Source organism: Phocoena sinus, chromosome 7, assembly GCF_008692025.1.
Source record: "Phocoena sinus isolate mPhoSin1 chromosome 7, mPhoSin1.pri, whole genome shotgun sequence".
Lineage (NCBI taxonomy): Eukaryota > Metazoa > Chordata > Mammalia > Artiodactyla > Phocoenidae > Phocoena > Phocoena sinus.
This window is the reverse complement of record NC_045769.1, coordinates 89,589,854-89,617,541: the sequence shown is the minus strand read 5'-3', so window position 1 is coordinate 89,617,541 and position 27,688 is coordinate 89,589,854. Positions and strand designations below refer to the sequence as shown.

Below are 27,688 nucleotides of genomic sequence, written 5' to 3'. Positions count from 1 at the left end.
TCTTGAGTTGAAATGTTGGTGCAGGCAGGTGTTCCTTACCCTAACCCTGAAGCTGACTGCAATTTCTTTTGAATCTGATGAGGAAGCAAGGGCAAGGGCAAGCGCCTTCACTTTCATTCTCTTCTGTGGTGTCAGGAAAATAGGATTCTGTAGATGGATAGAAGACAAGGGAGATGAAGATAGTTTGTGCAATTACAAAACTAAAACTCCAAAATGCTTTTGTGTCCCATATTCATCTCAGAATTGTAAAGCAGGATAAAACACTAAGATAAATGCATTTGAACACGCAGAGACCTAATTCCCCTTAAATCTAAACTAGTTACTATAACTTTGCATGGTGTTTTCTTCACGTTCTTCTTGTAAGTAATTGACATCAGATTGCATTCTCTGCAGAGGGCTAACTATTTTCTTCTTTTAAAAAATTGCCAGTCTAATTATTGTCCAAGGTAATCAATTTTCCACTATTGCAACCACCCATTAGAGTCTTGAGCTCTTTCTGATTACAAGCATTCTAAAAGAATCAAATAATAATAATAAAACCTTTCCCCCTCTCTTTTATCGAACAACACATGCAAAGGATCAAAGAAAGAAGTATCTCTGATATATTTTAGAAATAGTAAGAAGGCCAATACACCTGAAGAAATAAGCAATTGTGAGGTGGGAGCAGTAACTAGAGATAAGGCCAGACAAATAAAAGGGGACCAGATTACATAGGATTTCATATGTCACTGAGGGGCTTTAGACTTTATTTTGAATATAATGGAAAAAACCCATAGATTAGGTTTATAGTAAGACAGTGATATGTACTGATATTATCCAATACAACATTTTAAAAGGTCATCTAGTGAATTCGATAAGAATACAGTATGATATGCCAATGCTGAAATACGGGTGACCAGTTATGTGACTATTGCAGTCATCCAGGTATGAGATAATTGCATATAGAAGCAGTAGAGCTAGTGAAAAGTGATAGAATTTGGGATATATTTAAAAGATTATAGCTAATAATATATCCTGAAGGAGCCATTATGGGAGATTAAAAAGAAAGTCAGAATCTAGCCATATTTTCGGTGTGAGAAACTAAGACTTGTCACCAACCGAGAAGGAAAAAGCTATAGGTATAACAGTTCTGAAGATTGGAGAAGATCTTGGGCATGTGAGTTTGAAGTATCTATTAGACATCCAAGTGGAGATATGAGAAAGCAGTCAGATGTACATATCTGCAGTTAGAGAGTAGTCTGGACTAGAAAAAATTGGGAGTCATTGGCACACAGATGACATTAAAGCCATGAGACTAAATGAGATCACCATGAGTGTAATTAAGTAGAGAAGAGAAGAAGGCCAAGGATTGAGGTTGCTTGACGAGAAATAGAGGAAGAGTAAATGAGATGGAAAAGGAGCAAGCAGTGAGCTAAGAATACCAACAGAGTGTGATGGTATCCTAAAAGACAAGTGAAGAATGTGTAATAAGGAGGAGGAAATGATCAGCTCTGTCAGGAAATACTAATACAGAAATAAGAGGACAACGTTTAAGTTGACCAATGGGTATACTATTACAGAGGCTGTTGGTGACCTTGATGAGAGCAGTTTCATTGGAGGGTTAGAAGTGAAAGCCTAAATGTACCATGTTTAATAGAGAATGAAAGTAGGAGAAATGGAGACAATGAATAGAAGAGAAGACATAGCCCAATAGACAGCAGGGGAAGTGGAGTCAGAAAAGAAAATACATATATATTTTAAGGTGGAAGATATGATTGTATGTTTATAGAAAGGAACCAGTAAATGTGAGAAATGACTGGTGTAGGAGACAGAAGGGAGAGCTGGAGCAATGTGTTTGATTAGTTCAGAACAGACGAGATCCAGTATTAGCTTCAGATAAGACTATGGATAGGTCACTTATAGTGACCTATAAGTGGGAGGTCAAATGAAGAGTAAGTGCAGATGCCAGAAAGTGGGTACATCTCGAGATGGGAGTCAGTACACATTTTTCTGGGATTGCCTCAGTGTTTTCAGCCCCATGAAAAGTAAAATCATTAATTGAGAGTGAGCTTGAGTAAAAATGTGCTCGTTTGAGAATAGATAACAATATGTGAAATAGACTTCAAGGACGGTAAATTAACTAGGAATGTATGATTGGCTGATAACATTAGGGCAAAATTGAGGTTTTTATGGTCATGAATTGAAAGTGAAACCAGGCAGCGTGGTTATTTGCTTTCTTCCAGCTAAGTTCAGTCGCACAGGTAAAGGAACAAAACAGGATTTAAGAGTTGGATTTAATTAGGGTTGTGACTTTGCCAGTTGATTATGACGGAGCAAGTAGATGGCTAGGCTGGTTGAGGTACTATGTAGTGAAGTGATTAAATGATAGACTATGGAACTGAAGAAGAATAAAGAGGAAAGTGAACATATCAAGGATGTCTAAATCTGGGGGAAGTTGGGAGTATAAATGGGTATAATGTCCTGGTAGGTACTGGGGTTGAAATAATAGAGGTAATAAGAGGTACTAGAGGTGGTAAACTAGAAAAGAGGTGGTAGTGGTCAAAGAAGGCTGAAAAAAAATTGAGATGATGGAGGGCTTGCAATGATTACCAATGGCAAAATCTAGAGTCTAGAGAATGGCAATTGGTGTGAATACCTGAGGTTGGGTAGAGAAATTGAGAGGCTAAGTTATTATAAATATTATCTAAAAGTATACTGAATTTGCCAAGAATTAAGACAGAGGCAGTATTGGCGAGACAGAGCTACAATCAATGACAAAGAGGAGGGAATGACCTGGGTGTCGGTAGATGATAGCAGAAATGAAGAGTAGTGGATAAAATAATCTGATGGCATGAGCTATAAAGCTGAGTATTTTTAGGGAGGAAGGAAGAATGGTCTGTATGTTGCAATAAGGAGGATGAAGAAAACTGATCCCAACTTTAGGCCCAGTGGTAGGAGAACTGTTGGGGAAAATCAATTTTCATTTGCGAGGTTTGCAGGGTAATCAGGGAGGGCCAGGTGTTCTTTACCTAGAAGCTGATGGGATCTGTGAAAGATTAAGTTGAGTATGCAGGGAGTTCTGCAGATAGTGGACTGTGAATTATAGAGGGCACAGTGGAAGACTGAGAAAAGAAGACAAAATAAGAGCCTTTGGGATGATTACAGTTCTGTGGTGATGAGCATGAATGAGAGGAAGGACATAATACAGACACCAAGTTAAGTACTGGTAGATTTAAGACAGACAAGAGATATGGGAACATATGTATATGTATAACTGATTCACTTTGTTATAAAGCAGAAACTAATACACCATTGTAAAGCAATTATACTCCAATAAAGATGTTAAAAAAAAAAAAAGACAGAGAAAGGTGAGGGATAGGCAGCAGTGGATTTCTGGCACTTTGATTTAATTCCTAATGAGTGATATGGAAGGCACAGGGGAGGAACTATAGAAATTCAGGCCCAGGACTTCTCTTGAAAATTTTAGCAAAATCAGCTTCATTTTCCCTGAACTTGAAGTAGTGAGAATTTAATTCTGAAGTCAATAGGACCACTGGGAAAGATCCAAAATTAAGTTATCTCAGCCAATAATTCCTCACTTCTGTTTAAGGCATTTGAAGGTACTATGGATGATAGCAGATGAAAGAGGTGTAGAAAGTAAAACTTGAAATACTTTTCAATGGATTTCTCAGTCATTTCATACCTAAAGGTTTTTTTAAAAATGATGTGATTCAAGGTAAAAAATCACTTTATTCTGACCAGATTCCCTCTAAGTGCTGGTTATATTTGTAATTGATCCATGACAATATTCCTCTAGGGAACTTGAGCTTCGGGTACAATTGTAGCTTCTCTAAAGGTAATGATGTATTTCTATCCATTCTCTAACTACATTAGTTTACAATTATTTGCTAATCAGTTGTATCCACACACAATGATGGGAACCCCTTTAGGACATGAACCCTCTGAATATCCCCAGAGCTTAGCATAATGACTGGCCTATATTGGATTTTTGGCAAATATTTATCCAATAAGTAGATGAAAGAATAAATAAAGAAACCATATTTCTGAAGACTGATTCTATGAAAAAGAGCATGAAACTAGCATAAATGCACGACTCTGAATAAAATGTCTCTGAAACGCTAAATGCCAAGAAAGCTACCTTAAATAACTGACCCATGAAACAGTTTATAAGCATGCTTTCATATAAAATAAGTACTTTCATATAGTATTGTCATACATATTTCTTTGACCCCCACCCCCTCTTTTGAAAGACATGATCCTACCTTTCTCACACCTAACTTAGTTCCTTTTCACTTAAGACACAGTTTTTATTACCTAACTGCAAAGGTGACAGAGGGATATTGGAGTAAATGATTCTTTGTGATCATACCAAAGAGTTGATATTAAGTCAACCTTAAAAATTATACTCTATCAGACTATTACTTTCTTCACCTAGTCCAGATTAACCTCCTGCACACACACCCCAAAAGTATATCTTGCATTTTATGCCATTTTCCTGCCCTTTAGCTGTTCACCTTACTGCAACTTCACGGTCTCCAGGTTTATCAGGTTTCAAATCTCTTTCAATAAATTTGTACAAATCAATGTTCCCCTACAAAGCCTTCTCTCAGACATATGATGTTTGGTCTTTTATCTTCTAACCATCCATACATACATTATATCATTTGTAGCTCCTTTTCTAGTCTATCAATTGTGATCGAATTAATGGCACCTAGTCTGCTCTGTATTACTAGATTAGATCTCTACAGACGTACTTTTAAACTAATTATAATTTTGAAACAGAAACTATTACATGTCCAAAATAAAAGACAGATAAAAATGAAAATGGTATCGAAGGAAAATGAAAATATACATTGGTGAACTAAATAAACTTTGGGGGAGAAACCCAACAATCAATGAGAAAAACATTTATCAACGAAGATACTTTAGCCCAGAAACAAACAAAAATAATCTGAAAGTAATGTCTCTGTATCTAGATAGTTTTAAAAAAATGAGTGCTATTTTTTCCATAGTAATTATTTCTATTTGAGCAAGGAAAACAAGATATATCAATAATTTAAAAATCCAATCTATGTTTTTATATGTACACAAGTTTTTTTCCCTGAATTTTTAAATTAATTTTTATTGGAGTATATTTGATTTACAATATAGTGTTAGTTTCCACTATACAGCAAAATATGTATACATATATCCACTCTTTTTAGATTCTTTTCCCATGTAGGTCATTACAGAGTACTGAGTAGAGTTCCCCTGTGCTACACAGTAGGTTCTTTTCAGTTATCTATGTTATATATAGTAGTGTGTATATGTCAATCCCAATCTCCCAATTTTTTTCCTGATTTTTGGGGCTGTGAAATTCAGTGCAATGTATAAACTAGAAATACAGTAGTTCCAGTTTGGAAGATATTGCTGAATGCAATTCAGTAACATTTGTCTCAATCCCAGCATCCTAAAGGACAGAAACTGTTAATACCAGAAAAGCCACATTGTCCTGGCTGGTTAACCCACACAGATCTTCCTAACCCAGACTGGTGAGGTGAAAGATACCTTTAGTTTCATCCCAAAGAGTTCTCCAGCCCCTCACCTGCCCATTCAAAAGAGAAGCACACCACCATACTGATGTGGATTTACCCACTGTTAAAAATGAGAAGAATGGGTGAGTTACGTTCATAGAGAATTGATACAATCACTAACATTTTTCTCTGACTTTTCTCAACACATAGAATTCTTCATCTTGTTCTTCGCTTACTTAGACATCAGGATTTTAACTTTAGAACTAATTGTAATGGGTCTCAAGTGATACTATACTATATATATATCCTCCCTCCCCTTCCCCCCTCTCTTTATATATAAATAATATAAAACTATCCAATATGTTGTTTTGACTGAGCTGTTATTAAGATCTGTTCCAGTGCCTATATAAGGTCTACTTATTCTCTAGAACCATGTGGTAAAAATTGCTTTCTTAATTGGGATCTCACAGATAAGAATTTATTTGGGGATATAAAAAATGGTAGAAGTAATCACCTGATGGGATATGGAATTCAAAGAGAAAGTAGTTAGACCCTTCAAAATAAAAGTCAAAAGCAATAATATAGTTGGGGTGTACTTGGTTCATTGGAGACTATTGGTAGTCTTTGGAAAGCAAAACAAAACAAAATAATTGGATATTTACCATCAAAGAGAGAATGAGATAACAAAGCAATTTAACATCATTTGGCATTCTCAAAACATTAAATAAAACAAAAATGTATACACGAGGACAAACCACATAGCAAAAATAAGTGATGAAATAGGGTTCACTGACCAGAGATATGAAATAATAGCAAAGATTTTGAAATTCAGATAGCTTTTAACAAATCTCAAGTTTAAGCCTAAATTTAAAGAAATAAAAAATATAAAGGCTGAAAGAGTTTAAGATGTGGGATACCAGTAAAGGAAGAGAGAAGAAAATGGGGAAGAAAGGGGAAAAAATTAAGGGAGAGAATGGGAGGGAGGGAGGGAGGGAGGGAGGGAGGGAGGGAGGGAGGGAGAGTATCTTTCTCCTGTAAACCACATTTCTCTGGGGTTTTTCTCAGATAGCAGCCAGCCCTTACTGGCTCCTCGGGAACTATCCTCTATTCCAGGTATTTGGGAACCCTTTGCTACAGCACATCCTGACCCTTCTCTTAGAGTTCCCAGGTATAATGAATCTTCGTATTAATTTATACAATATTATACCCGAAAAAAGGTTTAGTAAAATGTCCAAACATCTCATTTTACTGGTTTTCAAAGCCACTGGTCTAGCTGATGTCTAGCTCTCTCTGCCCTTTAGAATCTTCCTGTAGGTTTATCAAACACAATACAACTGTGATAAATGGAATACTGCCTGCCATATTAGCAAACAAAGGATGTCACAGTCATTAGGGATTGCATCCACTGCCAATGGTGAGCTGGTGAGCCCTGAGGGAACTCAGAAAGGAGAAGATTATCTGCCATCTAGTAGCCATTAGACTGCAGCCTCTCCCCACAATAAGCCCTGAGGAAACTCAGGATGTGAAAACACGAGATACTGGCCCTGGAGAGCTGAGGTGCATATCAAAGGAATGATTTCAATGAGCCCAGACTCTTGCATCTTCCCATACATAGAAAAGTGCTAAATTCCTTGAGATTTCTACTTTTCTTTAATTAACAGTAATGTTTTGTTCCTACTACCTTCCCTTTGTCGCAAAACTCCTATATATCCTGGGTCCGAGGCCTCGCCTCCACCGTGCTGTTCTCTCAGGGTTACTTGAGATGCTGCCTCCTGGGCTTGAAGTCCTAAAAATTCCCACTGAATAAAACATAACTCTCAACTTCTAGGTTATGAATAATTTTTTAGTCGGTGTCTGCAACACTTACCTGGTAAGCAACCAATCAATTTTCTGATTGCTCTATTAAAACACGTATAGCAAAAACTTTTAGTTGCTACCAAATACCCATTATCCCCTTCTTCCAAGTCTGATTCTATTGAAGCAGTGTTTGTGCAATGGAAAAACTACATCTCCCAGTCTTTCGTGCTACTGAGGGTGGCTGTGTGTTAAAATTATGGCCAATGGAATGGAAATAGAAATTTGGGGGTTACGCTTCTGGAAACTTCCTTAAGAAGGTTGATTTGCTTGGTAGAGATATTTTATTCTTCTTTCTTCTCCTAGACTTGATAGGGACAGAGTAAAGGGACAAAGTAGGTAATTAAATAGGTACTCCCACTAGAGAATTGTAAGTAAAGAAAAAAGTATGGGAGACCCCTGTAAGTTAATGATCACTCAAGAAAGCAGGTTTGCTTAACCACAAAACCAAGCAAGGGGACTTCCCTGGTGGTCCAGTGTCTAAGACTCTGCGCTCCCAATGCAGGGGGCCTGGGTTCGATCCCTGGTCGGGGAACTAGGTCCCATGTGCTGCAACTAAGAGTTTGCATGCCACAACTAAAGATCCCACATGCTGCAACTAAAAGATCCTGCCTGCCGCAACTAAGACCTGGCACAGCCAAATAAAAAAATATTAAAAAACACAAAAACAAAACAAAACTAAGCAGGCTTGCTTAGCAACAAAACTCATGCAGCAAAAGCATAAAACATGCCCCCAAACAATAAAACAATGGTGGCGTGAGACTTGCATCCTGACCAGCGAGCTCAGTAAATTAATGACCCCTATGATATGCTCTCTGCACACATAAAAAACAGTAATTTGTGGAAAGGTGACATGTCAAAGTGAAAGACCCTCACTGTACTGAGACCTGAAATAATTTTTCCATAGTGCCATGACAGTCCTGGCTTGACCATGCAGGTACAAGAAAACTCTTCAACCCAACCTGGAGGAGGAACTGATGATGGAAGCATGGTGGCTATTCAAGAATGAGGAAGAAAGTGGTCTTTTTCCTCTCCCCACTTTTTTTTTTATTATAAAACTGTAGCCCACTAAGTTCTCATGGCTCGGCATCCTCTCGCCTACTCACTTATAAGTCTCACAAGTGTCCTATTCTAATAAATCACTTCTTACCTATCACTTTGCCTCCCACTTAATTCTTTCTGCACCGAGACATAAAGAACCGGAGCCCCCTGAAACATCACCTAGTGGTTTCAGAATATGGGTGTTACATTTGGAGCTGCAGTGACCATCTATGACCACTGGCCTACCTTGAGGATGGAAGGCAAATGACAAGGACAGCAGAAGGGAAATATAGGAGTCTGGGACACAGATCACACCATGAACACATCGACTTATCCCTGGACATTTCTTACAAGAGAGAAAAATGAATTACCATCTTTTTCTACCAGTCTTTTTAAGACCTGTTTTTAACAGCCAAATTCAATTCCTAACTGATGCAACATGAGTGAGCAAGGCAACACTAAGATATAAAAAATATGTAAAGAGAATGGAATATGTAAAGAGAATCATAGGAGTTGGGAGCTACACTGGTCAATTAGAGTGGATAATAGTCAGACACTTAAATTGTATCTTGGTTTTTGGGGGCAGGTGATTTATAACTTTAGAGATTTTGAAAATTTAAGGCTATCTAGAGAAGCACAAGAAAAACATGATCAAGCCACAGGAATGTGGAATCTATTGGAGAGAAAAGGCTAAAAAGAGAGGGTGTGGGGAATTTTACAACGCAATATGCAAGCATTTGCTCAGAGTGCAAACTGCTAAGCATTGACTGTGTTACTAAAAATGGTTGTTAGAATTTCTCTCCCTGGAGGCCTTCCAAATTGGGTAGATAGCAATCTGTCTAGGCAAGTTTGAGTTCAGACCAGCCTAGAGGCAGATGGATGGACTGGATGACCTCTGAAAGTCCCTTCTGGCCCTATTATCTTAAAATTCTGTTTCACACTGAGAGAAAGTTATTGCTGCTACTCTATTTGTAGTTATAGTCATTGAGGAGACCTTTGCTTTCCTCCTGCATATTGCAGATACTTCTGGTAAATAAGAACAAAACTGAAGGAAGCAAATCACTTTAGGCAAAATGCAGAAGTGAATTTTCCTGACAAAGAGCATATTGTTTGAGGTCAATAATCTCGGCATACAGTGAAGTATGCTTTGTGTGTTACTCTGCAGAGCCCTATACACTTTTGCACTTCATCATTCTGTTTCCTGTGTGTTTGTCTTCTCTGCCCAGTTGATTGAGTCCTTGTAGTGAAGTGACTTAGGTAGAAGTTAAATGTAAGTTTGTTTATAGGTAGAAATTAAATGTAAGTTTGTTTAGGTGATTCCGATCTATTAGGGGTATAAGATGTATACATAGAAAGAAAATGGATGAATCAAACCAAGGCATATTTGCATTGCAAAGTTCACCTCATAAGGTAAGTTATACTGTGTTGGGCAAGCATACCAGGCTTTGACCCCAAACATATTTCTCTCAGTTCTGTACTTTTTGTTAGTTTAAATGGGTAGGATACAAACTTGACTTACAGGAAAGGAACTGGAAGTTATTTGGGAGTAGGACACAGCACTCAAAGTAAGCATCAATACATGACTAGTAGAAACATTGTGTTTATACCGGTTTTCAAAAACAGGAACTAAAGAACCACAACATAGGTGAAGTGCATAAAGATATAAATTTTTTTACAACTCCCTGAAATAAGCATTTCACAGGCTAGGAAAATCTAATAGAATACATATTCACATGCATATATTTCTATATGCATTTATAGACAATAAATTTTATATACAATTTGTATATAATATTTACATATTCTATATAAAACTATTTAGATTTAAGAGCATTTTATACCTAATACATCTCTCCAAATTTCTTAGAGACTTCTTAAGTAACATTTAACTGACCTAACTAAAAATTAGACAATTTAGGTTCTTAGTGTCTCTGCTGAGAATATCAGATAAATCTCGGAGCCATTTATTGAACTGTATAGATTTTTTTTCTTGGCACTCTCAGTTTTGCACCCACAGTCTGAATGAGAACACATCACACGTTTCCGCTAATAGAACTGAAAAATGCTCTTTGGAGCCTGTTCTTCCAATTCTCCTTGTATCTAACACTCAAGCCTTGGTTCTAGTCACACTGACCTAATTCAGAAGAAGCCCTGTGAGCAGAGTGATCTCACTTTGGTAGCATCTTATGGTTTCCACAACCACAGCAGGTTGTCTGCACTGGTGCGCAATCCCCTGTGGCACAGAGAGGTCAATTATTTGAAACCAAACTTCAAATTCCATGCTTTCTCTTAATCATAAACCTAATGGAGAGCTAGAATGCAAATTCTGCGTTAGTGTAAATAAACCTGGGTGGTGTATTTTCCCCCAAAAGATTAATCTTTAATGAATTTGTTGTGTCTAAACTCAAATATGCAAGTATATGTAGAAAAGTTTGGAGAAACTTAAAATTTACACGCATATTTCTCTACATCTTCACATGAGTAAAACAAATAATAATTTGGTCTGATTATGAACTGACTAATTATGGGGAACTCAGAAGAGCCCAGTTTCACAGCTATTTTATTTTTCTGAGTATTATTTTATATACTGAGATATTCAGTTATGATGACATTAATACACATGTGATTCAGTGGAATAGAGCTTACTATATAAGTGATAACAGTGGATCAAAGAAAAGGCAGCAAAACTAGTTTGTTCTGCAATTTTGAACAGATTAGAAATTCAGAATTGAAAATACGGGCTGTAAAGTGTAGAAAATCTCCCTCTACAGAATTCTGTAAGGTTTACTAGAATTCCAGATTGGGCTTAACAAATCTCAAATCTTCTATTTATCAGTTACTTCTTACTGGAATGGCATTGTGTTGATTTTTACTTCAAAATGTAACCTTTCTCCACTGAATGACTTTGAAAATCTCTCCTTTTTCCTTCCAGTTTCCATTTTGAAAGTTGAATTCCTAACGAGTTTTTTTTTAAACTTCCTATCTTTAATATTTCAAAGCTACTCTAAAGAGTTAAAATGCACTTCTGCATTTCCTTTCCATATTTCTCATCAAATGAAAGCACTAATTTTCGCAAGGGGATAGAGCTAATAGTCAAATTGAGACATTCAATTCTGCAAGGTTGTTATATAGTTTTTCAGCTTGCTGTTCACTCAGTAAGTACATTTTTTTTTTCCTGCTCAGTCAATTAATAAAACTGACAGGGAACATATAGTTAGTTCAAAATGGTTTTTGGTAGAGTTTTTTACAAGTCATCGTGCTGCTTTAAGAACAAGTCAGAAAGGATGCTGAAGCATAACGATTTTATGCATAACTCTGAGTTGATATGTTAAGGCCCAGTAGTCAAAACTGGCAAATGAAAACTCAAGGTCACAGTATTTAAACTTTATTCTCAAACTGCTTTTCTGTGCGACTCCTGGGGATGCTATTCAACCTTAGCTACCTGCTTTAATTTCTTACTTTTTAAAATATCAAGCTGCTTGTGTCAAAAACCAAATAATGAATCATAGGGGATTTGGCCTCACATTTGAGGCTGAGTAGAGACCTGAGTTTGTTATAATTCTTACTTTTGAATAATACTGAAACAGTTATATATTTCCCAATGTTAAGATAAAAGAAAATAAAACTGAGGCATCAACTAAGGTGGTATTTTGGTAGCTTGTTAAAGATGGGATTCCGGTTATTTAATATAGTAAGTACATTTTCCTAGTACCTAACTTTTGTCTAAAAAAGAATCCACTTAATATGGCTCTGCATGTTGTCTATTTTGACTTTACCTTACATGAACTACATTCAAGTGACACATTAAAGAATGACACTTAACATGTCTTCCTTTGGGAACGGATCAATATGAAGGGATAGATGACTGTTTAGCTCAAAGTTTCATGATTATAATAATGCATTTTAATCTTCTAAGAATAAGTTACATAACCTGCTACATATATGCAACAATTCTAGTCTTCATGTGCTTAACAGTAAAACAGTGTAATATAGTATCCTTATAATATTATTGAGAATATATCCTACTGTCATTTTTCACACTGTTTCTCTTTACAGTTGTATGCAATGTATTTAAAGTGGGTCATACTACATCCTTATTCCAATGTAACCATGCCAGGTCTAATACCAAGTATTTTTTCAGCTTCAAACTCAACTCTCTCTACTCACGACACTATGCTTCAAACAAACCAAATAACTTAGAGCTCTCTTGAGCGAACAATGCTTTCTTACTTGTGCCTCTGTACATATAGTTCCTGACTTTTGAAATGTTCTTCCTTCTCTCATTTGCCTACTCAACTCCTAGAGTAAGATGCACATCAACTCTCTTGGGAATTCTCTTACATCCCCTCAAGCAGGATTAGATGCTCCTCATTTTATTCTACCTTAGCCATTTTTACCTTCCTCCATTAAGATGTGTGAATTCCATGAAGGCAGAAAACAGGACTTTCTACATCACTAGGGCTTAGGTGAGCACCTGGAATACTGTCAGTGTTTAATAAACGTTTACTGGAGTTGATACATGAATTGAATATAGGGAAAACTTTACTGTGTTTCTATTGGCACATTTATAATATTCCTTTTGGCTTCATACCCTTTATTATTTCTTAAAAAACTATTCTTTGTTTTCTATCATATCAGAAAGAGGCAGGTGAGGGAAAGATCCAGATAAATGATGAGCCCTGGTGCCCATGAATATTAATATAAATTAACAGTTCCAAAATTGGTGGAAATATTAACAAGTTTCTTCTGTTGGGGAGAGATTACTGGGAGGTGGTAAACCTGATTTTTTTGGCTTTTCATGGTTTCATACAGGCCTTCTATATAACAGGCTGTTACGTTTGAGGAACAGGCATAATAAGAGTTGTCTGAACCAAGGAGTAAAGCTCTGTATCCAAACAATTGTCACCTCTTCTACTACAAATATTAAGCAAACAAACAAAATAAATACTCTATCGGGTGTGAGATGTGGATACAGGTTTTTGACATGCATCTATTTAAAAATCAAAATCACCTGAAACTAGAGTACAACAACAACAGAAGGTCCATAATGCACCGGGATTATCACCATGGAAAAGATTTGGTCAAAAAATATTGAAGTTGTATAAGTTAGTTTGAAATCACTGTTAAGAAGAGAGATGGGATAGCCTCATCCACCAGAGGGCAGACAGCAGAAGAAAGAAGAACTATAATTCTGCAGCCTGTGGAATGAAAACCACATTCACAGAAAGAGAGACAAAATGAAAAGGCAGAGGACTGTGTACCAGATGAAAGAACAAGATAAAACCCCAGGAAAACAACTAAATGAAGTAGAGACAGGCAACCTTCCAGAAAAAGAAGTCAGAATAATGATACTGAAGATGATCCAGGACCCTGGAAAAAGAATGGAGGCAAAGATCAAGAAGATGCAAGAAATGTTTAACAAAGACATAGAAGAATTAAAAAACAAGTACCTGGAAGAATTAAGGAACAAACAAACAGAGATGAACAATACAATATACAATAAATGAAATGAAAAATACACTACAAGGAATCAATAGCAGAATAACTGAGGTAGAAGAATGGATAAGTGACCTGGAAGGCCAAATGGTGGAATTCACTGCCATGGAACAGAATAAAGAATGAAAAGAAATGAAGACAGCCTAAGAGACCTCTGGGACAACAGTAAACACACCAACATTCATATTATAGGGGTCCCAGAAAGGGAAGAGAGAGAGAAAGGACCCAGGAAAATATTTGAAGAGATTATAGTCAAAAACTTCCCTAACATGGGAAAGGAAATAGCCACCCAAGTCCAGGAAGCACAAAGTCCCAGGCAGGATAAACCCAAGGAGAAACAGGCCAAGACACATAGTAATCAAATTGACAAAAATTAAAGACAAAGAAAAATTATTTCTGGATAAAAACTCTCCAGAAAGTGGGCACAGAGGGAACCTACCTCAACACAATAAAGGCCATATATGACAAACCCACAGCAAACATAATTCTCAATGGTGAAAAACTGAAAGCATTTCCTCTAAGATAGGAAAAAGACAAGGATTTCCACTCTCACCACTATTATTCAACATAGTTTTAGAAGTCCTAGCTACAGCAATCAGAGAAAAAAAGAAATAAAAGGAATCCAAATTGGAAAAGAAGTAAAACTGTCACTGTTTGCAGATGACATGATACTCTACATAGGTAATCCTAAAGATGCCACCAGAAAACGACCAGAGCTAATCAATGAATTTGGTAAAGTTGCAGGATACAAAATTCACGCACAGAATACACTAACAACGAAAAATGAGAAATAGAAATTAAGGAAACAACCCCATTCACCATTGCAACAAACAGAAAAAAATACCTAGGAATAAACCTACCTAAGGAGGTAAAAGTCCTGTACTCAGAAAACTATAAGACACTAATGAAAGAAACCGAAGATGACACAACAGATGGAGAGATATACCATGTTCTTGGATTGGAAGAATCAATAATGTGAAAATGACTATACTACCCAAAGCCATCTACAGATTCAATGCAATCCTTATTAAATTACCAATGGCATTTTTTACAGAACTAGAACAAAAATTCTTAAAATCTGTATGGAGACACAAAAGACCCCAAGTAGCCAAAGCAATCTTGAGGGAAAAAAATGGAGCTGGAGCAATCAGACTCCCTGACTTCAGACTATACTACAAAGCAACAGTAATCAAGACAATACAGCACGGGCACAAAAACAGAAATATCGATCAGTGGAGCAGGACAGAAAGCCCAGAGATAAACCCACACACCTATGGCCAATGAATCTATGACAAAGGAGGCAAGGATATACAATGCAGAAAAGACAGTCTCTTCAGTAAGTGGTGCTGGGAAAACTGGGCAGCTACATGTAAAAGAATGAAATTAGAACCCTCCCTAACACCATATACAAAAGTAAACTCAAAATAGATTAAAGACCTAAATGTAAGCCTGGACACTATAAAACTCTTAGAGGAAAACATAGGAAGAACACTCTTTGACATAATCAAAGCAAGATCTTTTTCAACCCACCTCCTAGAGTAATGGAAATAAAAACAAAAATAAACAAATGGGACTTAATTAAACTTAAAAGCTTTTGCACAACAAAGGAAACTATAAAAAAGACGAAAAGACAACCCTCCAAATGGGAGAAAATATTTGCAAATGAATCAATGGACAAAGGATTTAATCTCCAAAATATATAAACAGCTAATGCAGCTCAATATTAAAAAAACAAACAACCCAATCCCAAAATGGGCAGAAGACCTAAATAGACATTTCTCCAAAGAAGACATACAGATGGCCAAGAAGCACATGAAAAGCTGCTCAACATCACTAATTAGAGAAATGCAAATCAAAACTACAATGAGGTATCATCTCACACCAGTCAGAATGGGCATCATCCAAAAATCTACAAACAATAAATGCTGGAGAGGGTGTGGAGAAAAGGGACCACTCTTGCACTGTTGGTGGGAATGTAAACTGATACACCCACTATGGAGAACAGTATGGAAGTTCCTTAAAAAACTAAAAATAGAATTACCATATGACCCAGCAATCCCACTTCTGGGCATATAACCTGAGAAAACCATAATTCAAAAAGACACATGCACCCCAATGTTCACTGCAGCACTGTTTACAATAGCCAAGTCATGGAAGTAACCTAAATGCCTATCGACAAATGGATAAAGAAGATGTGGTGCATATGTACAGTGGAATATTACTCAGCCATAAAAAGGAACGAAATTGGGTCATTTATAGAGACATGGAAGGACCTAGGGACTGTCATACAGATTGCAGTAAGTCAGAAAGAGAAAAACAAATATCGTATATTAATGCATATATGTGGAATCTAGAAAAATGGTACAGATGAACCAGTTTGCAAGGCAGAAATAGAGACACACATGTAGAGAACAAATGTATGGACACCCAATGGGGAAAGAGTCGGGGGGAGGAATATGAGAGAGAGAGAGAATTTGGGATGACATTTTAATAAAGAATATCTCTTTTTTTAAGTTAGATCCTTCAATGTTAGATCATTTTAAGCTATTAATATGTCTATGCACCATTTTTTCTATATTTACAAAATTTTGTCTCCATACTTATTCTTAAAAATAAATCTGTCTGGGGGGATAGAGCACTAGTTAGTATAATATTAACATTAATCAAAGATGTAAATCCACTACAAAAATATTTATTTCCAATAAAAAAATCTTAGATTATCATTTTGAATTCTGGGCTATGATATAGAGCCAAATTACTTAGTTACTTTTCCCAAAGGTATTCAGTTAGCTATTTAACTGTCTCTAGAAGTCAACATATTCAAACAAACAGCTGAAACTTGAAATCCAATTCTTTTTAGCAGGATTAGTTTACAAGTGTATCTGATAAATCAGTGTTAAAAAGTCAAATATCTTTCTAATTAAGCAGAAGTTAAAAAAACTAAACCTCTGAAAAATGAATATATGTACTTATGTATGTACATATATATGTGAACCTATGCATATATGCATATATATGTACACACCTCTATACATATATATAATTAGAACAGTCTGCAAGAAGTATACTCTCCTAATTTCATACATGTGTCATTGGTCAACATAAACTACATCTGCAATAGTCTTGCAGAGGAAGGATACACTTGTAGAAGATCTGTTCTTTCTAGGAATTGTTGCTTTGCTTCTGAGAAGCACTAATTTGGCCCTGAAACCAACCAGTGTCAAGGATCATAGCCATTCACTAAACTAACTCAATTGCTTAAACTAATCTCTTTGGAGAAAATGCTTACACTTAAGATAGATCTGAGACTATCTGATCACCTTAACACAACCCAACACAAAGAAAGAATACAGAGGATCTACTCAGTTGCAGGAGCTTTAGTAATCAAACGTGGCCTGAGCACACAAACCCAGGTCCTCCTGGCTAATTCCAGTTTGCTTGTTTTCTAGCTCTAGGTTTACTGATGTTTCAAGTGACTTGAATACACACTGTGAAGTTTCCCTCCATGTGCTTTAAGCTGTATGTTGCTGACAGATACACTTTCTATAACACTGCTTAGAACTGTACCTCTTTTCCATACCTTTGTTTTCAGATTCTGCATGCTGAAATCCCCTTCTGTAGCATGGTAAGCTCATTTTAATTTAGAAAGAGATTGGTAGTACTTTTCAATGGGAACTTTTAAAATAGAAATAGAACAAGATCCGTTCATACAATAAAATGAAAGTAAAAACAATAAAATGCTCCAAATTCATTTGTTTTCCTTATTGAATTCACTAACTTCTTTCTTTCCTTCCTTCCTTTTTGGTAGCTAAAAGCTATTCTGATGCTACTCTGAAATCAGTGTTGTAATGACTAACGAAGCACCACCACAAGATAAAATTTGTTTTTTTCATTTTTCCAGAAAGGAGAGTCCTGAATTTGAGTTAAGAATTAATTCCTAACTCTTTTATTAAATTTAATTTTGTCAAATCAATTAATTAAATCTAATTAATTGGGGTAGATTAATTCCTTTTTGGAATATTTGAAATATATGAGATCCACACAGAAGTTTTAAGGATTACTAATTTTCCTATGGTGAATCACTGTAGTTATTAATAAGGTTTGCCATTTACCTTGGTCCATTTTGAGAAAGCCTCTAATTTGTAAATTACCTCCAGGATTTTTTGGCATCATCTCATAAGAATTTACTTTTATGAATAGTGATATAAAAGAAAAATATATAAAATTTTAAACACAAGTCAGTGTCTAAAACAAATACATTAAAATAAACATATTAGAATTACTAGAATCTAAAATAAATACATTAGATTGTAGGTAGAGAAAAATGTAATTGCATATCAGGAAAATTATATTCTAATTGGCAAGTAAAATAATCAAATGGAATTTTAAAATTTCTTAATATGCATTATTTCAAGGAGTTAGATGATACATACAAGAATCTTATTCTTCTTTAGGTTCCTGATCAAATACACCAAATTAATATATTATACACTCATAATCATGTAGGAAGAGGTTTAGAAAAGAGAAATCAGAAAAGAAGAGTATGTGTGTCTGTGTATGCATACTTGTGTGTCTGTGTGGGGACCTTTTCAGATGTCAGAGAGTGTCATTCCCTAATCAGTTTTAGTAAGCTCTTCACACACTTATCCCCTTGAATTTAAAAGGAGATTGGAATGCTTACTGGAAAACATAGATTACATAATCACTTTTTTCGGGCCACAGAAGAGAGAATCCCTTTTTGCAGTGACCGGAAGAGTTCCCATATTCTTTTAAAAGAGTAATAGCACAGAGCACACCACAGAGACTGTCAGTCCCTTGAGCATTTAAATATGCGAACGTTTTGCACTGCAAATGTAATTTAACTAGGGTTGTGAATAAAAAGAGGGCTTCTCTTCTTTATAGCTACTTTAAATGTCAACAAAATGAATTATCTTAAGAATGTCAAATACTAAAATGGTGTTTTGATACACCTCAGTCCAAGTATTCTCCATTAGTTGAATTTGTTCACTTCCTCCAGCATTCTGGAAGAAGGATTGTTGTGGAACTATCCTGTATTGAGAGGCATCATACTGTATAGAATATGTTTTCATTGCTCATGCAATTCACATATAGTGATATTACCACCAATATGAAATATTATGCAGGAAGACATGAAATTATCTGAAATATAGTGTGGTGATTTTGAAGGTTCATATTGTAAAATTTTTACAAGCACAGTCCTATATATAAGTACACCCATATGCAAAAATCCACTGTGTTCTTTAAATGAAGCTAAATTATGGAGATTAAAATATCAGTGTTATAGAAAATCATTAATAATAGATATCTTTTCATTACCCTTACCAAGGAGAAATTGATTTTTTCTAGGAAACCATTCAGAAAACAATTCAGTTGATACAAAAGCATTCCCAAGACCAAAATATCACCTCCAAAATGTTATATTTTTCTCCTTATTAATTTTCAGAAAGGCTACAAATATATCACCAAACGTACTTTGGAACTTTTATGAGTATAAAGAAAACATATCCATCTTTGAATTGTGTCTTAGGCTTCATAATTATTTAGAGTGTGTGCTTGGAATCCAACAAAAAGGAAGAAATGGGAAGAGAAGTGATTTAAAAAGAATTTTTCTACAGAAAAAAGCATTTCTAAAAATCAATGTGATGTTTGAATTAACCTGGTTTCTTTCTTTATTGTACGTCTATAGTAAATGAAAAAGTCCTTAGAGACTTGATGGGGCTGTTGCCTAATGAACTCTTCAGAAAACATCTTTTCATTGAATGTGACCCAGAATCAGGAGGAAGGTTGAAGGTGGGAAAGTACACTCAGTTCCCATGATATACTTTTGCATATAATCAATCATCTTTTCTAAACACAAACCATATACATGTGATAAATCTGGTGTTGCTTCCAAGATTTCTATTTTGTCTATGTGTCTGGGGCACCCTATCAGGCCAAGCAGGGAAACACATTTCTGATTTTTCTTTCTCAATGCAGAAATACTTTATTAAACCACTGACTCTGGAATCACTGTGCCATTCAGTCATCTTGATCCTACCATTCTATGTAGTTGTGCAAGGCCACAGAATTAGGTGAAAACCCCTCTACTGAGGTAAATAACAGGTAGAGATCCAAATATACTTCTTATTTCTAAGTCCACCACAGGTCATAATACGTTAAGTCTTTTAAAACACTTTATTTGGTGAAATTTAGAAATATTAAAAAGGCCAAAGTGGTACAATCAACCACCCACTGGCAAATTAAGAAATAAAAAAGACTGTCACTGTGATAAAGGTATGAAACTTGGAACAGTTGGAAACTTAAAGTAGAACAGGAAAAAAGATGGAAGCGTAAGCAGCTACAAATTCTAAACCTCAGTCTGAAGTACATGCTATCTTTTCAAAAATCAACAGAATTTAATATCATTTTATTTTTGTTCAGATATTGAATAGTTAGTTGATCCCCTGTTTTACTATTAACATATCCCTTTATCTTTTAAATCCCAGCTCTAAATTTTATTAGAGAACTCAGATATATTTTTCATATGATCCACAGCACTGAAATATGTTTAAGATATTCAAATCTGTATAATCACCTCTGAGAAGTATTTGGCAATGTGATGATTTCACTCTTTTAGAAGCTTAGTCACACATGTCTATCTGAAATTTTGTTTTAAGTGTAATAAGAACCCTGAATTGTAACTAAAGCAAATAGAATTAGGCTCTAGAAAATATAATTTCTGTAAAGAAAATTAAACTCTTTAACTTCTATTACTTTGTAATTCACTAATTTACTTTCTATTAATATCACTTTTAAAGCTATACAATTATAAAAAGGAGTACATGTCACAAAGCCTCTAAATAAAAATAAAATTTCTTATTAATTATTATTACACGTGTTCATAAGTAAAACTAAGAATCAACTGGCTCCTTATGTGACCCTGTCAGAGTTCAAGGCTAAGAAAGGAAACTTGGCCAAAGAAGGAAGACCTTTAACTTCTCAATCTGAATATGTCTACAGGGCCAGAGTAATTGGACATCCTTTTAGAAAGAGGGAAAAGACCTAGTGATCCAGCTGATCTATGCTGTCTCAACATCCTTACCACTTTGAATTACCTTTCTAAACAAAGATTTACTCTTTTTCTAATATATGTCTCCATCTCTGGTGTTGAATCCAGTTTATTTCAGCCCAAATGTGGGAAACTGGCAGCCAGTAAGCCCTGTCAGATCTCCAGACAAGTTGCGTTAGGCCTGTACATTGCTGACCATACAATGTTTAAAAAGCAGTAGCTAACTTTGGACACTTTAAACACAAAGATGCGGAGCTCCTCCTGAGAACCTGGAACTTTTGGTGACCTAGGACCTTTACAAAATGGTAGCAATTTAGTGTCAATCTGTCCAGACACCAGACACGCATCTCCAGCTTTCTACAGTTCCTTCCATTCTTTATGGTCTCACTGACCTCGACACGAAGAACGTGTTACTCTTTGACAGTTTCCATAAACATCCTTTGTGTTACATTCAACATGCTAGAATCCGAGTTAGAACCTTCTGATTCAGTGGTTTCTTTCCCACCTCCAAGTTGAAGACGGATTCACTTGACTGAAACCTTGATTCTGTTTCCAGATCACAGTACTTACCTTAATTCTCAACTTTTTCCTGTTTCTTTGTCTAACATTTTATCCTCCCCTTCCCAACCAGTTCTATTGGAATATACCAGTTCCAATTAACTTTTTATAAATTTGAGATTTAGTTACTCCTATCATTAGTATATAAGTAAACTTTTGACCACTGTAGAACGTAGGTTTTTAACAAGAATGAAAATTACAAGAAAGTTAACAGTATAACTTCAGGGAAATAATATTAAGGGAAAATTTCCCATGATACATTCTAGTAAAATATTTGATTGCAGAGGTTTTACTTCAAATACCCTTTGTTTAAGCCACAGTTCAGAGAAACAAGTTATATATATATGGTACCAATACTGCGACTAAGACTTCTCTTTTGTCCTTTGCTCAAAAGTACTCCTTTCTATGATAAGAGCCCAACTTCAAAGTCTAAATGTGTGGGTTTTTTTTTTTTTTCCAACAGCATTTTTCAATAAAGCACAATAGTCACAGCTTTGAAATGCACATTGAGTGTCTCTGGCAATAAAACTCATGCTTTCTCAATAACTGGTAAGGTTGTGGTTGAAAGAAAAGACAGGTTATAGGCTCTCTTTGAACTTTCATGAAAACTATGAAAAATTCAATATTTCAGTTGTATTTTTCCACAAATGGACTCACCACGGCAATGAACTCCTTCATCATACCCATCTGAGCAGTCCAGGACGCCGTTGCAGAGCTGGGATAAATGAACACATTTGTTGGCACCAAGGCAAGCAATGTGATTCAAGGGGCACTTGATTTCTACCTCCTCAGGACCTGGAAAAATGCAAGAAGGAACACAGTGATTTAGCTTTTTTTTTTTTTTTTTTAACACTAAAACTGTTAAGCATGAGAAATCACTAGCATGAATTCACAAAATAAAATGATAGGCAATACTACCGGAGGGCAGCTCTGATTCTCAGAGACATCAAAATTGGCCTACGTAATAAAAAATACCTAATTTTTAAAGGCTGCATAGGAAATAAAATAATATGTATGTTTTTCAAATAATGCACTTAAAACACAAGTATTCTTTCAACCCTTAAAGAGGCATGGATTGAAAATCTAAGGGTTGGTTTGAGTCACTGTTCTATTTCTTATCCTTAGATAAGTGGACAAGGTGCTTAAACCCTGTAAGTTTCAAGTCCTGCAACTGTGAAATATGAATAATGGCAACTTCTTGGCATGGCTCTTTTTATTTATTTATTTTTTATTTTATTTTATTTTTTAATTGATGAGTACACATCAAGTGTTAGGCACTAAGTGCTTTACATGTATTAACTCATTTAATCTTCCTAACAGCCTTTTGAACTGGTACTATCTCTGTTCCCGTTTTATAGATTTGGAAACTTGAGATATCAAAGCTAAATAATGTGACCAAAATACAGCTGGAATTATCCTATGTTATGTCTGAGTGCACAGAGACCCCAAATGAGTTATCAGCAGTTCTACAGTGAACAGGAACTGGGGGTTAGCACTAGAACTCACTGTACAGCCTGACCATTTTAAACAAACAAATCCATCCATAATACGCAAATACATACAGAAAGGTTCTTTGTGCTTTCTGAATAAGGAGGCCAGATAATCTGTACAGACACTCCTCTAGAGATGATCAACTAGGGTTCGGGAAGATCTTTTCCCTTGTATTCTTATAATGCAAAATACTATTAGATGAATGGATACTGTGCTTTTGCTCTGATGCATAGCTACTTTGAAAACCTATACACTGAAAACATTTGGTTTTTGAATTTTTGAATTTTATATTATTTATTTTTTTATACAGCACATCCTTACTAGTCATCCATTTTATACACATCAGTGTATACATGTCAATCCCAATAGCCCAATTCATCACACCACTCCTCCCACCCCCCGCCGCTTTCCCCCTTTGGTGTCCATACGTTTGTTCTCTGCATCTGTGTCTCAATTTCTGCCCTTCAAACCGGTTCATTTGTAACATTTTTCTAGGTTCCACATATATGCGTTAATATACGATACTTATTTTTCTCTTCCTGACTTACTTCACTCTGTATGACAGTCTCTAGATCCATCCATGTCTCAACAAATGACCAATTTTGTTCCTTTTTATGGCTGAGTAATATTCCATTGTATATATGTACCACATCTTCTGTATCCATTCATCTGGCGATGGGCATTTAGGTTGCTTCCATGACCTGGCTATTGGAAATAGAGCTGCAATGAACATTGGGGTGCATGTGTCTTTTTGAATTATGGTTTTCTCTGGGTATATGCCCAGGACTGGGATTGCTGGATCATATGGTAATTCTATTTTTAGTTTTTTAAGGAAACTCCATACTGTTCTCCATAGTGGCTGTAACAATTTACATTCCCACCAACAGTGCAAAAGGGTTCTCTTTTCTCCACACCCTCTCCAGCATGTATTGTTTGTAGATTTTCTGATGATGCCCATTCTAACTGCTGTGAGGTGATACCTCATTGTAGTTTTGATTTGCATTTCTCTAATAATTAGTGATGTTGAGCAGCTTTTTGTGTGCTTCTTGGCCATCTGTATGTCTTCTTTGGAGAAATGTCTATTTAGGTCTTCTGCCCATTTTGGGATTGAGTTGTTTGTTTTTTTAATATTGAGCTGCATTAGCTATTTATATATTTTGGAAATTAATATTTGTCCATTGATAAGTTTGCAAATATTTTCTCCCATTCTCAAGGTTGTCTTTTTGTCTTGTTTATGGTTTCTTTTGTTGTGCAAAATCTTTGAAGTTTCATTAGGTCCCATTTGTTCATTTTTGTTTTTGTTTCCATTACTCTAGGAGGTGTATCAAAAAAGATCTTGCCGTGATTTATGTCAAAGAGTGTTCTTCCTATGTTTTCCTCTAAGAGTTTTATAGTGCCCAGGCTTACATTCACGTCTCTAACCCATTTTGAGTTTATTTTTCTGTATGGTGTTAGGGAGGGTTCTAATTTCATTCTTTTACATGTAGCTGCCCAGTTTTCCCAGCACCACTTATTGAAGAGACTGTCTTTTCTCCATTGTATATCCTTGCCTCCTTTGTCATAGATTAGTTAACCATAGGTGCATGGGTTTATCTCTGGGCTTTCTATCCTGCTCCACTGACCTATATTTCTGTTTTTGTGCCTGTACTGTATCGTCTTGATTACTGTAGCTCTGTAGTATAGTCTGAAGTCAGGGAGTCTGATTCCTCCAGCTCCGCCATTGTCCCTCAAGACTGCTTTGGGTGTCCAGGGTCTTTTGTGTCTCCATACAATTTTTAAGATATTTTCTTCTAGTTCTGTAAAAATTGCCATTGGTAATTTGATAGGGATTGCATTGAATCTGTAGATTACTTTGGGCAGTATAGCCTTTTCATAATACTGATCCTTCCAATCCAAGAACATGGTATATCTCTCCATCTGTTGGTATCATCTTTAATTTCTTTCATCAGTGTCTTACAATTTTCTGCATACAGGTCTTTTGTCTCCCTAGGTAGGTTTATTCCTAGGTATTTTATCCTTTTTGTTGCAATGGAAAATGGGAGTGTTTCCTTAATTTCTCTTTCAGAATTTTCATCATTAGTATATAGGAATGCAAAAGATTTCTGTGCATTAATTTTGTACCCTGCAACTTTACCAAATTCATTGATTAGCTCTACTAATTTTCTGGTGGCATCTTTACAATTCTCTATGTATAGTAATCATGTCATCTGCAAACAATGACAGTTTTACTTCTTGTTTTCCAATTTGTATTACTTTTATTTCTTTTTCTTCTCTGTCGTGGCTAGGACTTCCAAAACTATGTTGAAAAATAGTGCTGTAAGTGGACATCCTTGTCTTGTTCCTGATGTTAGAGGAAATGCTTTCAGTTTTTCACCATTGAGAATGATGTTTGCTGTGGGTCTGTCATATATGGCCTTTATTATGTCGAGGTAGGTTCCCTCTATGCCCACTTTCTGGAGAGTTTTTAATCATAAATGGGTGTTGAATTTTGTCAAAAGCTTTTTCTGCATCTGTTGAGAAGATCATATGGTTTTCATTCGTCAATTTGTTAATATGGTGTATCACGTTGATTGATTTGCATATATTGAAGAATCCTTGCATCACTGGGATAAATCCCACTTGCTCATAGTGTCTGATCCTTTTAATGTGTTGTTGGATTCTGTTTGCTAGTATTTTGTTGAGGATTTTTGCATCCATATTCATCAGAGATATTGGTCTGTAATTTTCTTTTTTTGTACTATCTTTGTCTGGTTTTGGTATCAGGGTGATGGTGGCCTCATAGAATGAGTTTGGGAGTGTTCCTTCCTCTGCAATTTTTTGGAAGAGTTTGAGAAGGATGGGTGTTAGCTTTTCTCTAAAGGTTTGACAGAATTCACCTGTGAAGCCATCTGGTCCTGGACTTTTGTTTGTTGGAAGATTTTTAATCAGAGTTTCAATTTCATTACTTGCGATTGGTCTGTTCATATTTTCTTTCTTTCTGGTTCAGTCTTGGAAGGTTATATGTTTCTAAGAATTTGTCCATTTCTTCCAGGTTGTCCATTTTATTGGCATAGAGTTGCTTGTAGTAGTCTCTTAGGATGCTTTGTATTTCTGCCATGTCTGTTGTAACTTCTCCTTTTTCATCTCTAATATTATTGATTTGAGCCCTTTCCCTCTTTTTCTTCATCAGTCTGGCTAATGGTTTTTCAATTTTGTTTATCTTCTCAAAGAACCAGCTTTTAGTTTTATTGATCTTCGCTATTCTTTTCTTTGTTTCTATTTCATTTATTTCTGCTCTGATCTTTATGATTTCTTTCCTTCTGCTAACTTTGGGTTTTGTTTGTTCTTCTTTCTCTCGTTCCTTTAGGTGTAACTTAGATTGTTTACTTGAGACTTTTCTCATTTCTTGAGGAAGGCTTGTATTGCTATAAACTTCCCTCTTAGAACTCCTGTTGCTGCATCCCACAGGTTTTGGATCATTGTGTTTTCATTGTCATTTGTCTCTAGGTATTTTTTGATTTCCTCTTTGACTTCTTCAGTGATCTCTTGGTTATTCAGTAATGTATTGTTTAGCCTCCATGTGTTTGTATTTTTTACATTTTTTCCCTGTAAGTCATTTCTAATCTCATAGCGTTGTGGTCAGAAAAGATGCTTAATATGACCAATTTTCTTAAATTTACTGAAGCTTGATTTGTGACCCAAGATGTGATATATCCTGGAGAATATTCCATGTGCACTTGAGAAGAAAGTGTAATCTGCTGTTTTTGGATGAATGTCCTATAAATATCAATTAAATCTATCAGGTCTATTGTGTCATTTAAAGCTTCTGTTTCCTTATTTATTTTCACTTTGGATGATCTGTCCATTGGTGTAAGTGAGGTGTTAAAGTCCACCACTATTATTGTGTTACTGTTGATTTCCTCTTTTATAGCTGTTAGCAGTTGCCTTACGTATTGAGGTGCTCCTATGTTGGGTACATATATATTTATAATTGTTATATCTTCTTCTTGGATTGATCCCTTGATCATTATGTAGTGTCCTTCCTTGTCTCTTGTAACATTCTTCATCTTAAAGTCTATTTTATCTGATATGAGTAGTGCTACTCCAGCTCTCTTTTGATTTCCATTTGCACGGAATATCTTTTCCCATCACCTCACTTTCAGTCTGAATGTGTTCCTAGATCTGAAGTGGGTCTCTTGTAGACAGCATATATATTGGTCTTGTTTTTGTATCCATTCAGCAAACTTGTGTCTTTTGGTTGGAGTATTTAATCCATTTACATTTAAGGTAATTATTGATATGTATGTTCCTATTACCATTTTCTTAATTGTTTTGGCTTTGTTTTGGTAGGTCCTTTTCTTCTCATGTTTCCCACTTAGAGAAGTTTCTTTAGCATTCGTTGTAGAGCTGGTTTGGTGGTGCTGAATTCTCTTAGCTTTTGCTTGTCTGTAAAGCTTTTGATTTCTCCATCGAATCTGAATGAGATCCTTGCTGGGTAGAGTAATCTTGGTTGTAAGTTCTTCCCTTTTGTCACTTTAAGTATATCAAGCCACTTCCTTCTGGCTTGTAGAGTTTCTGCTGAGAAATCAGCTGTTAACCTTATGGGAGTTCTCTTCTGTGTTATTTGTCATTTTTCCCCTGCTGCTTTCAATAATTTTTCTTTCTGTTTAATTTTTGCCAAATTGAT

The 27,688-nt window shown here is 35.7% G+C and overlaps 1 protein-coding gene across 1 annotated transcript in view; it reads right to left on the bottom strand.

The window, feature by feature from the left end:
- LRP1B (LDL receptor related protein 1B) overlaps positions 1-27,688 on the bottom strand; it is a 1,461,391-nt gene that overhangs the window by 1,103,763 nt on the left and 329,940 nt on the right. Inside the window, 1 exon segment of the mRNA XM_032636635.1 lies at positions 22,189-22,326. Within this exon segment, the coding sequence (XP_032492526.1) occupies positions 22,189-22,326 (138 nt within the window).